The 12,372-nt window shown below is 37.2% G+C and overlaps 1 protein-coding gene across 3 annotated transcripts in view; it reads left to right on the forward strand.

Annotated features, from left to right (window-relative positions):
- Positions 1-12,372, forward strand: part of ABCA6 (ATP binding cassette subfamily A member 6) — a 54,755-nt gene that overhangs the window by 18,246 nt on the left and 24,137 nt on the right. For all 3 annotated transcript variants that reach the window (XM_045837156.1, XM_045837158.1, XM_045837157.1), the window contains 11 exons: positions 2,421-2,479; positions 3,522-3,632; positions 4,063-4,238; positions 4,440-4,559; positions 4,820-4,958; positions 5,526-5,616; positions 6,495-6,634; positions 7,806-7,922; positions 9,179-9,347; positions 9,735-9,901; positions 12,011-12,144. In XM_045837156.1, the coding sequence (XP_045693112.1) occupies positions 2,421-2,479; positions 3,522-3,632; positions 4,063-4,238; positions 4,440-4,559; positions 4,820-4,958; positions 5,526-5,616; positions 6,495-6,634; positions 7,806-7,922; positions 9,179-9,347; positions 9,735-9,901; positions 12,011-12,144 (1,423 nt within the window). The remainder of the gene's footprint in view (positions 1-2,420; positions 2,480-3,521; positions 3,633-4,062; positions 4,239-4,439; positions 4,560-4,819; positions 4,959-5,525; positions 5,617-6,494; positions 6,635-7,805; positions 7,923-9,178; positions 9,348-9,734; positions 9,902-12,010; positions 12,145-12,372) is intronic.

The following is a 12,372-nucleotide window of genomic DNA, read 5'->3' on the forward strand; positions in this document are numbered from 1 at the left end:
ATTATCTGTCCAATAGAGAAAGGCTAAGTGAGGAATAATTCCCCCAAACCCTATTTCAATGTCATCAGTCCCTCTTCCTCAGTTGACAACACACACACACACACACACACACACACACACACAAATTATATTACTGTTCAAACTATAATACTTTTCAGGTCCAATCTCATAAGAGAGTCTTAAGATTAGTTAGCCACACAAATTGATAATGTTCTTTGTTTTACTTTGTGAAGGACAGAAACGTGAAATGTCTTCACCCCTGCAGCCTGTCCTCTTCCCCCCCACCCCACCCCCTGCCCTCAACCCTGACTGGCCTCTGCAGTGGGTGACCCTGGACATCCTTGTCTCTTTCTCTGGATTCTACATGAAAGAAAAGGTCTGAGGTCACTGACAAATCAGGGAAGTTGTCTGATCCAAGGCTTATTCATTATAGTTTTTGGCTCCATTGTGGGGTACATCACCCCAGATCCACCCCAAAGTAGCAATGTATGTAGGCTTAGGTGCTCAACTTACAGCTCTTTTGTGACAGTGTCTATACACTCAGTTTCTTTTGAAACAGGTTTTGGAGCTGCAAGGTAGCCTAAAATTGCCCTTTACCTCCCAATATTAGATGCTGTTTGATGCCAGTCCATAAGTCTTATCTCTCTTTATTGTAACCCTTTCTTAGAAATGTGGTCATTCTTCCCCACCACTAGACAAGTGTTAAACTTATCCCAATCAGTCTCAACATTTGAACTTGATTTGTGTGGATATGGAAGGTACTAAGATATTAATTCCCCTTTTCCCAGACAGTCTCTGTTTTACATACTAATGAACTCTTCCTTTTTCCTTAGGAGCCCTTAGCTATATGTATCTGGAAGTATGGAGAAAATCTTCCAGAGTTCTAACCAGAATCAAGATCTTTGTTCTGCAAAAATATCTACTTTGTATTCACAACTTGCTCCCTCTTACCCATAACCCTCCATCCCCCAATTTTCCTTCTTCTCTGGGGTATTTGTATGCACATCTTCCCATTCCTATAAGACCATTCATGTAACATTCCCAGTACACAGGTGGAACTTCTGCCCCAAACATAAATGGTTACCTTTATCTCTGAAAATGACCAGCTGCTCCTAATTGGAAATTTATTTTTAAAATAAAACACTAAAGGCCCATTTCAATGGATGCCATGCTACATGAAGAATGGCAGAAATAAAATACCCTGTCAGAATCAGCACCCTTTAAGCCTTTTCCTTTTAAGTTTCCAGACTCTTTGGTGTAACCCCACCCACCACCAGCATCCTGGTTGAATAAGTGTCCTTACCTTTATTCTCATTCATGCTCAGCAAAGAGGGTGACTGAATTCTGTTTCCTTTTGAACTTGAAGATGCATTGTACATGGTCTTATGTAGCCATGATATTTCTATTCTCTCTGAACCTGGCTCCTGCCTTGTTCTGCAGCAGTTCCCTTTGGAATTCCAAGGTGCATTTAAGTTCAACAAGCACTGATCTAGAGGTGCGTGTGTGCGTGCACGTGTGTGAAATTTGTATGAAGAAATCCAGCAAACCTTTACATATGTGAACCAAATCTCAGAGCCAAGGATACGGTCAACATTAGGTTGCTGTTGAAACCATGAGAATCAATGAGATATCCATTGGCAGAGTCTAGAGTGAGGTGAACCATAATGTACAAAGAGAACACTGTGGAACACCAAGATGATTTGTCATATGAAAGAAGAGAACCTTATAGAGAAACAGAGAAGGAACATTTAGAAAAATCATAAGAAAACCAATAAAATGGAATTTTTTAAACCTTGAAAATAGACACTTTTAACAAAGAGAAAGTCATCAGTGGTAACCCATAACCCAATAAATAAGGATGGAAAAGTATTTGTTGCATTTAGGGATTAGGAGGCCACTGATGATTTCAGTATTAAGAGGATCACTAGGGTTGTGGGTTCATAAGCCAGAGCACAGTTAATTGATGAGGAAGTGAGGAAGTGGAGATGTCAAATTCACACTTTTATTCTGAGAATGTTTTTAAGATTAGGAGAGAGAGAAATTTGACCATATCTCAAGCAGATTTACTAGCCAAACAAGTTATCAGAGAGGAAAATTCAGAGGACAGAGGGCTTGGGAGATGATGGTTACAGAATACAGATAAAGGCACTAATCTTGAAGAGGGGGAAACACCCAATGTTCTAAGACTCAGGAAAGAAAGTGAGGATGATTACAGATCATAACTTTCTAAAGAGAATGCTATTGTCTATTTCAGGAGAAATGATTTATCAAAAATAAGTCTTTGTCTCCCTGAGGACACCGGTGGTGGCCATCAATTATTTCACACAGAGTGGTTGGCTGCCTCTCTCCAGGGCTGTTCATGATCTGCCCCACTTTCATTTCTGCATTGTCTCATTGAGCATTCCCTTTTGTCATTTCAGAATCATAAATGTCAGAAAAGAATATAAAGAAAAGTCTGGAAAAGTGGAAGTATTGAAAGGTAAAGAAAAACATTTGTTTTATTGACTTCTTTATTTCAAAAAATGGGGAAATTTCAATATGAAAAATAGAAAATATAGATAAGCAAAACAGAAAGAAGTAAAAAAAATGTACAATCTAACTCCATCATGTAGAAATTAGCCATGATTAAAAACTGGATGTAAAATCCTTTTGGATGCTTCATGGATCTGTTAATCACCCAAAACAAGAATGTACAGTGAAAAAATGCAATTTCACTTTGATTTTTAAGATGAATTTGCTCTAACAAATATTTTATTTGCACTATGAGGAAAGAACATTTAAACTTAAAATTGATAAATATTTACTAGCTAGAAAATCCCACAGTTTACACATACTGGCAAGATTAACTAAAACAAGGTGAGTAACACCATTGTGCATGAATTGCATTTCACAAGTCAATATCCATAACAAACATAGTTTATAGTTTTGAATGAACCAACATATCTGATAGTAAATATTCCAATTAATATAGCTTTCTATAACAAATATTTAAGTGAGCTATATATCCTCCTGAAGGTTGAGACTTCTGTCCTTTGTGTTTATATTGTGTTTATTTTCTAGCAAATGTTGCACCTCTTAACTCATCTTAGTTATTCCTTTGAGATTAGATCTTACTTTGAGCATTTAATGTAATTGTATCAGCAAGTTTATTTTCACTCCAGGTTTTTCTCAAGCAGCATGTAGATCTGTGGTTTCTTTCTTTAATTTTAGTCAAGGATCTATTGAGGTATTTTTAAATTTATTATTTTAATTTCCAGAGCACATTATGAGCTACTTTCTAACTCATCAATAACCATGGGCTTTTATGTCTAAACATCTTCAACTTCTGCAAGGATTTCTTCTTGTTTGGAGTGAGAAGAAGATAAAATTAACTCTAATTCCAAATATTCACACTACACTTACTTCCAGTGTACATGCAAGTGCATATATGAATATGAAAGTGTATACATCTCTTATTCTGTCTTTGGAAACAGGCCTATCTAATGTTCTCTTAAATGTTGATATTTTTATTTTAAAAACAGACTTGCTCTTTGATGTATATGAAGGTCAAATCACAGCAATTCTGGGTCACAGTGGAGCTGGCAAGTCTTCATTACTAAACATCCTTAATGGGTTGTCTGTTCCAACAGAAGGTGAGCAAAAAAAAAAACCCATAAAAAAACAAGAACAAAAAGAAAAAACAACTTCTCAAAGGAAAGATGTCTGATAATAGAATGAGATCATATATACCCTTTCTCATTTTTGGATTTTTATTTAACTGCTTAAGAGAAAATAATATTTGTTTATCTAAAGTATTTTATCAGAACTATATGATTTTAAATCTATTTCCCAAATTGTTTTGAAAATTATTATCTTTATTACACTGATATGGTACATTTCAGTGGGAATACACACTACTCTGAGCATAAATTTGTGTTAAGAATAATTAGTACTTGTTAGCAAATTATCAAGTCATCATTTTAGATGTTTATATATGCAATTATTTCCACAAATAAGATCTCTAAGCATCAATAAAATGTATTATGTTGCCAATGTTAAACTACTTTTCCCTTCTATTTTCAGGATCAGTTACCATCTACAACAAAAATCTCTCTGAAATGCAAGACTTGGAGGAAATCAGAAAGATAATTGGCTTTTGTCCTCAATTCAATGTTCACTTTGACATACTTACTGTGAAGGAAAACCTCAGGCTGTTTGCCAAGATTAAAGGGATTCACCCACAGGAAGTGGATCAAGAGGTAGATGGTTGGATTCATTAAACTGCCAACCTTTTGTCAAGTAAAGTCAGGGCCACAGAATTCCCCTCAGTATTTACCTTTCCTGTTACAAGTAAAATTCAGGCATCGAGATCCTATTGAAAACACCTCCTGTTGTACTGACCTGTTAAAATTGTAAAATATGAGTCATCTTGGATTTTAAGCTTTGTATATGTTCTATAGGTACAAAGAATTTTATCGGAGCTGAACATGCAAAACATTCAGGATCACCCTGCTGAACATTTAAGTGAAGGACAGAAAAGAAAGCTGACCTTCGGAATTGCCATTTTAGGAGATCCTCAAGTAAGTGCCATTACGCACGTGGAGGAATGTGGGTGGAATAGCAATACGAAGCCAGGCTGCTCTCTCTCACTAATAGTAGCAGAGCTTTCGTTGTCATGAATCGAGAGAGAACCTGCTCTGTGTAACTGTGAAAGTAAGTATATTGGATGGAAATGGTTGGATAGTTACTGTTTGGGGGGGGTTTATTGTCATCCATGCTATCCTCAGGAAACAGCTGATCCTGGAGCAAGGCATATTTTATATATCACCATCCTCTGTAGGTTTTGCTATTAGATGAACCAACAGCTGGCTTGGATCCCTTTGCAAGGTATCGAGTTTGGAGCTTCCTCAAGGAACGCAAAGCAGGCCGTGTGATCCTCCTGAGTACCAACCTCGTAGATGAGGCTGACATCCTGGCTGGTAATTGTTGATTCTATCTCAATATCACAAGACAGAATTTGGGAAATATTATTCTCAGGGCAAGAGCCCTGCTCTCATTGCCGTGATATGCTTATATTATGTACCAGTCTGAGGGATATCAGCAGCCTAGTCTCAGTGTAGAATTCCTTGCTGACTGTACAGTTGCTAGATTTTGACCACTCACAAACACCTGTGATTTTTTTCAGATCAGCTTTTGATTAACTTAAACATTCAAATATGCTTTAATATATGTTTGGTTACAAAATATCCACTCGTTTTTTCACATCCCATTAAGAATAAAAAATGTGCCATGTAATTTCTGGGTTTTTTTCTTTCTTTTTTTTAATAAAGGTTTGGAGGACACTGAAATGAGCTGGAGGTCATAAGTTCATTTTAAATGCATCAATTTTAATGTGCATTTCAAACTTTCAGATAGACATTAGATAAAGCAATGCCCCATAGAACACTTCTCCTCTGGGAACTGGAGCTTTGGCTCCTCATTGATATTTTCTAGAGAGGGAAGAAATGACTCCTGTCACCCCTTTTCTCTTGCTTTTTTTCACTCAGATAGAAAAGTAATCATGTCCAATGGGAGACTGAAGTGTGCAGGCTCTTCTATCTTTTTGAAGAAAAGATGGGGTCTTGGATATCACTTAAGGTAAAGAATTTGGGGATAAATTGGATATATATATATCCAATTGGATATATATATATTATATATATATATATATATATATTATATATATATATATATAAAATTTCAATACTGCCATATCAAAAAGGTAGGCAATTATGAGAGACATTTGGCCTTATGCTTAGCTCTGCCAGGCTATAGCGATCAATGTTTTCTGAATGTTTTTTCTGCATTCCATTGTGATAAGAAAAATTTCAAAATTATAAGCTGGACCACTTTCCAGGCAGCTGCTCTGTGCAGCCTAAAAATCTATCTTCTCCCCATGCTCCACTTTCCTCAGCTGATCCATACAATCCTGTGACATATTTTCCTTCTTCCATAGGGTACAAAATCAAATGATTTTAGAAGCTAGTATCAAAAGTGGGAGTAAATCTGGTGGCAGAGAATAAAGAGGACTGTGTGTAACAAGAATGTGTATGCAGGCAAAAAGAATGAAAACAAAAACTCTCTGGACAAATGAAACATGCATGCTGGCCAGGTTTTCTTTTAGCCACTAATTTCTGATATCTACAAAGCCTAGTGTAATAATTATTTTCCCTAAGAAATCTCTTCTAATATTCTCACCTCCTTTTGTTTATCTTCCTTCTTAATATATATCAAGTTTCAATTCTAGTATGTATTTGTTTGCATATTTGTAGTTGTTCTGAGTTTTTACACCTCCTCTGTATAGATCAGATTTTTCAGACTGACAGCATTATGCATTTATTATTATTATTAAAATCATTTTGTTTGTTAAAGCTAAGTAAAGTAGTACTCAAAGGCTCGATATTCAATAGAAAGCTCTTCTTTTGTGACAGTGCTGGGAAAAATACAAATGACTTTTCTTTTCTTTCAAACAATAGTTTGTACAGAAATGAAATATGTGATCCAGAAAAAATAACATCCATCATTAATCATCACATCCCTGGTGCTAAATTAAAAACAGAAAGCAAAGAGAATCTTGTGTATACTTTGCCTATGGAAAGGGCAAATAAATTTCCAGGTAACTTCAATATGATTATAATGGAATGAAATTTGGGACCAAGTGTTTACATTGTTATTACAACTTTTCAGTGTTTAATGAATTTGGATTTTGTTTTAGGTTGAGTTTCCTAAGTAGAATGTGAGATGAGGATTTTGGTGTCATTCGTTTGGTAATTGATGCCTAGAAGCACCAGGAAATGGGGATACGAGAGACCGAAGGGAAGGAAGCCAGGGAAGTTTGCCTTATCGAGCAGGTTATGGCAATAAGCAATCGAGGTGTAATACCCCTGGGAGAAATAAATGAATAAGTAAGGGGTTCAGAATTATGTCACAAGAGGGGTGAGAAAGCTGGGGCATTTGTTTGCCACTCCCTAGCCATCATTGGTCAAGAGATGTGTCCAGAACATTAATTTTCTGACCCATGTGGCTTATGCTCAGCATGAGCTTTAGCATACTGCAGAGCCCAGAAAACAATGCCCTTCGGACAGGTGTTCTTAATAAGCACATTTGCCATTAAAGGTGAGTGTGGAAGACATGGGAATGGGGCATCAAGGTGTCTGCTACAGGTTCCATGTTGTATTTTAAATTAATTGGGTGCATATCTTTTCTCTGTTTGATGGGCAACCTTACATGCTATTTGGATGACCCAGTACATGTAGGAGAAATTGATGATTCAGGAGAGGGAGGGAAGGAGAGAGGGAGAGTAAAAGGGAGAGAGGGGGAGAGAGAGAGAGAGAGAAATTACTTTGGAAAGTTCTTGAGATGACCAGAGGGGATCAGATTCAGAACACAAGTCAAGAGGCAGACTTTGGTGGGAGCAGCTACAAGTCTTCTACCTGTACAAAACGAAGACCCAGAACGTGGGTAGAAGTACATGCTGATTTGTGGTGTAGAGGTGAGAAGATGATGCTCTCTCCGATTGCTTATATTTCCTCAAAGACGTTTGCAGGAAGTTCATGAGCTGAGAACAGAAGGGAGAGTACAGGCAGTTTTCGGATAGAGGGAGAGGTCTGACGTACTCATTTCAGAGAGGGAGAGCGTTCCAGTGAAAATTTGCTTTTGCTTACTGTGATATTGCAAAGATATAAATTTTATGAATGATATTCTGCATCATCTTTTAAATATGTAAATTTAGCAGGTTTAGTTATCAGTGGTATTTCAAATGTATCTATTCCTGTCTGTGGCCTTAGACCTTTTCAGTGATCTTGATGAGGGTTCTGGCCAAGGTGTGATGAGTTATGATATTTCCATATCAACTCTGAATGAAGTCTTCATGAAAGTGGAAGAAATATCAACTACTGAACAAGGTAAATTCATTTGTACAAGTCATATAAAATCAATTTCCAATTGATCGTGTGTCAATTTAGTATGTGTAATGTCTTATACTTGATTACACTAAAGAACGTGGCTGGCCCTGGCTGGTGTGGCCCAGTGGATTGAGTGTCAGCTGGTGAACCAAAAGGTTGCAGGTTCAATTTCCAACCTGGGCACATGCCTGGATTGCAGGCCGGGTCCCCTGTTGGGGGCATGTGAAAGGCAACCAATAGGTGTATCTCTCACACTTCAATGTTTATTCTCTCTAAAAATAAAACCTAAAAATTTTTGAAAAAAAATAAAAGAACGTGACTAATCCCAAATTTGACTCTGATGCTCTGGGAAGGGCTGCCACTGCTTCTTAACATCCTCACTGGGACTCAGCACGGACTGCACCTGGAACACACCAAATTCCTCTTCAGAAACCACTTGCTTCCTTTTCAGCAGCTTTCTTCTGTCCCCAGATATTCACTGCCTCTTGGATATTTTGAGGATATGGAAGCCTCCCAATCAGGGTCATGAACTCTGAACAGATATTTTGTATGAAAATTGCTCTTAACTTGCTCATATACAAAATTCCGCCAAGGTCTAAATGGGGGAAAGGCTTAGGGCCATGTCTTGTGTATTTTAATGGGTGGTAATAGTAAGAGCTATTACTTATGGAGGGTTTATACCAGACACTTTGATCCATGTGTGGCTACATCGCACTGCTTTTCTGCAATAACTGTTCTAACCAGTGTCGTTGGCACCATTTACACATGAGAAAATTGCACCACCCATTCTCAACTTAAGAGCAGTTAAGTGACTTGCCCCAAATAATATGACGTGTAAGTCATATATTTGGAAATTGGGTACAGGTCGTGTGGTTTCAGGGCTGGTAGTCTTTCACCTAGACTTCTACATTATTGATAGCTTAATAGCAGACATTTAGGCATTAGTGATTTGCTATTTCCATGGAGAAGATTTCTTGAAGTCCCCCAGAATGTTGTTACCTGTAGGACTTTATATGTCTTTTTAAAGACCAGACACAATGGGATCATCCTTTACTGACTTCTTTTGTTATGAATTCAGAGTATTTGATAACTGAGTTTATTGAATATGGACATGGTAAACTTGTTGCTTACATCGTTTGTTTTGTAACAGACATCCTAAGACAGTTTTTCTCTAAAAAGAGAAAACTGCGATGACTCAAGAGTGACATTAATAACATGTGTATATATGTGCATATGTGCTTATTCTCTCCTCACAGAGATGAGCAGAGACGCAGAAAGCCTATATGAAATGGAGCCGACTTACTCTTCTCGCCCTGAAATTCAGAAGACTGTGGGTGACATGGAACTCTGGAGAAGGCAGGTCTGTGCAATGGCGCGGCTCCGTTTCTTGAAGTTAAAACATGAAAGGAAAGGACTTTTGACTCTGTAAGTATCAGAGTACTGTGGTTTTCTTGGGTCGTGAGTTTCAAGAAAGGGTAAAACCAGAAAAAAATTTACGAGAACATAATACCCAACATTGCTGCCAGAGCATGTACAAATGCAGCATTTGATTTTATTGTTAGTGGGAATACCTGTAAATTAGCACGTGATGAGCCGCATACACTGGTCTGTTGGGTTTTCGTAGTTTGATTGCCTGCTGTTAATATAGCTATCTGTTTTTGTACTGTGTAGCATACTAAGGTGTGACTTTCAAAATTTTAGCAGTTATCATTATGGCTGGCATAAAGTTGGTATTCTACAAATATTTGTGAAATGTCTGACTGAATAAATACAATTGCTATAGACTCATATGGTAATTTTTCTTTATTATAGGCTATTGGTACTTGGAATTTCACTGTACCCTATGCTTGTGGAAGTGATATTTGAAGGTGTATTAGTTCACAAGAATGATTGGGAATTTAAACCTGAATTGTATTTCCTCTCTCCTGGACAACTCCCCCAAGATCCTCTTACCAGCCTATTGATCATCAATAACACAGGTGAACAGAAAGACAAAATTCAAACCTAGAAATAAGTTATTTTTATGTAGAGGGGAAAAAGTGAGTTGTAAGAGTAGAAAATATGTATTTAGACTTTATGAATAGAAAACAGTTTCTGAGGAACTGTGCATATTTGCTCAGAGTTTAGGGGTGATGGCGATAAAGAGACAGGGTCGAAGGATCCTGGGTAACTACTTCACCTGGTGGAGCAGAGCTGCTGATCTGCTTGATTGCCCTCAGCTGCTATGTGAAAGAGAAACTTCTGTATTGGCTGAACCACTCAATTTTGAGATCCCTTTGTTACAGCAGCTTAACTTCTACCTTTAATGATGTATACACTGGTTGACATATAGAGATGCAATAAGATCTAGGAGGATGCCTTAACACAGTTTGGTACGTGTGCTCCTGTTATCCTAAATGATAGGTCATCAGTGTTGTCTAACTGCTTAATCTTCCTCTTTATTTAACTTTGAAGATTTTATGTTTTTGCCTAAAATATTAACAAAATATATTCAGAATAGGAATTCTCTCTTGAAGAGTTCCCCTGCCCACTCCAGTTTTCACATACATTTGTGACTCAGATTTCTAGATGTCTTCTCTTTAAACAACAGTGGTCTTCTTATTTGTTTCTAATTCTTGTTATTTTCCATGCGAGTTTTAGAAAGTGAAGTTTATTCATTCTCCTACCTTAAAACTGAAAGGCTTGCTAATTCTTTGATCTCCAAGATCTAGAATTGTTTCTTTACCTTTTAGTTGCCCCATGAATGTTTTCCTCCCCAGTTACTCTGAGCACAGTCCATGGTGTTCACTTGTTTATTTTTTTCTTTTCTCTGTACTCACTTGTTAGGTATTTTGTCATTTAGTTTTGGAGCTTCTATGCTACCTCATTCACCTTTTTCTCAAAAACCTCACAATTGTTGATAAGACATTCATAGCTGAATCCCTGTTTGCCTGGGTGAATGTGGATCTCCATTAAGGTATCTGCCCTACCTCAAGTGACTACGGAGATGGAGCAGGCTGTGTGGCTAACTGTCCTGCAATGCAAGGAAAGCTTAGTTTCCATGTGAACACCCCTTTCCCACCTAGTGGGAAGAATCCTAATTTGCCTGGTGCTTGACCCTATTTTTCTGGTGCCAGAACCCAATTCTGTCCTCAGCTCCTACTTGAAAGTTCGAATGAGCCAAAAATGAGAATCCTTCTTTTTCCTTTTCCCGTTAAAGTCTGTCTTTTAAGTGTCTGGAGTTCCTGTAGGTTTTGCCCTGCAGTTTTCCTCAGGTCATGTCTCTTAGAAAGTCAATTTGGGGACTTGTATTCTGAGGACAAGTGCAGCCGCCACCTGCTCTGTGTGGAGTAGAGGGAGGGGCCTGTGGTCACCTTGTTCCAGGTGTGATTAAACAGTTAACCAGCCTGACAGCAGCTTCAGAGTCTACCTTGCCCCTTGAATTCATCTGCTGAGTTTAGATATTAGGAAAATTGGTTTTGCCTTTGTATTTGTTGGCCCCTGTGTGTGTGCTAGACTGTGGGTTTTTCTTACCTCTTATTTCTCTGTTATCTTCGTTAGGAGCATATCAAAAACTTTGGTCTGATAGTGGCAGTCTTTTCATTTCCCACTTCCTAACAAAAATATACTTATGAAGTATATATGTATGTGATACATATGTAAATATGTAAAATACATTCATAGGTACACCTACATATATTTACTTTTCTGTTATTTGGAGAATACAGAAGTGAGAGGGGTGGTATTATTGGTCATTTTAGGCTAGCCAATCCAAGGCACTCCCCATATGATTATTGTATTCCCACAAATTATTGAGTTCAAATGTATTTTTTAACAAAGAGTCATAAAATCAAATTATATTGTCTTAATGGTCACATGCTAGCTTACGTTGAGTAGAATTATAAAGCTCACTCATCACAGAGTAAGGTTTGACAAATAGAAGATGGTACAATGAGTTCTCTTTCATGGGCCAATATTATTATTATTGTGACAGCCAAAGGGATATGCCTTCACATAATAAAAATATAAATTGTATATGTGGTTTATTTTTTTTAACTTGACATATATGTTTTGTTTTATGTGGCCTTCTGTTACTAATTTAATATTAGAATCAAACATCGAAGATTTTATTCAGTCACTGAAGCATCAGAATATACTTTTGGAAATTGATGACTTTAAGAACAGGAATAGCACTGAGGAGTTGTCGTACAATGGAGCTATTGTAGTTTCTGGTAAACAAAAGGTATGTTTGCCTCTCGCTTCTTGTTTTTGCTTTTATGAAAAAAAATTAATGAAGTACTACATTTTAACTATCTTAAAAAATGTGGAAAGTCAGACCAGCTAGTATGCAGCAACTGTGACTCAAAATCATTTGAGATCATTATTAAATAATCTGAGAAGCTTAATTAAATTTGTGTAGACCATTTGCCATCGTAACTTTTGAATGAGATGATCTTTTACAATTAAAAGT

This window comes from Phyllostomus hastatus, unplaced genomic scaffold (assembly GCF_019186645.2).
Source record: "Phyllostomus hastatus isolate PE091 unplaced genomic scaffold, TTU_PhHast_1.1 phas_contig_210, whole genome shotgun sequence".
NCBI classification, from domain to species: domain Eukaryota; kingdom Metazoa; phylum Chordata; class Mammalia; order Chiroptera; family Phyllostomidae; genus Phyllostomus; species Phyllostomus hastatus.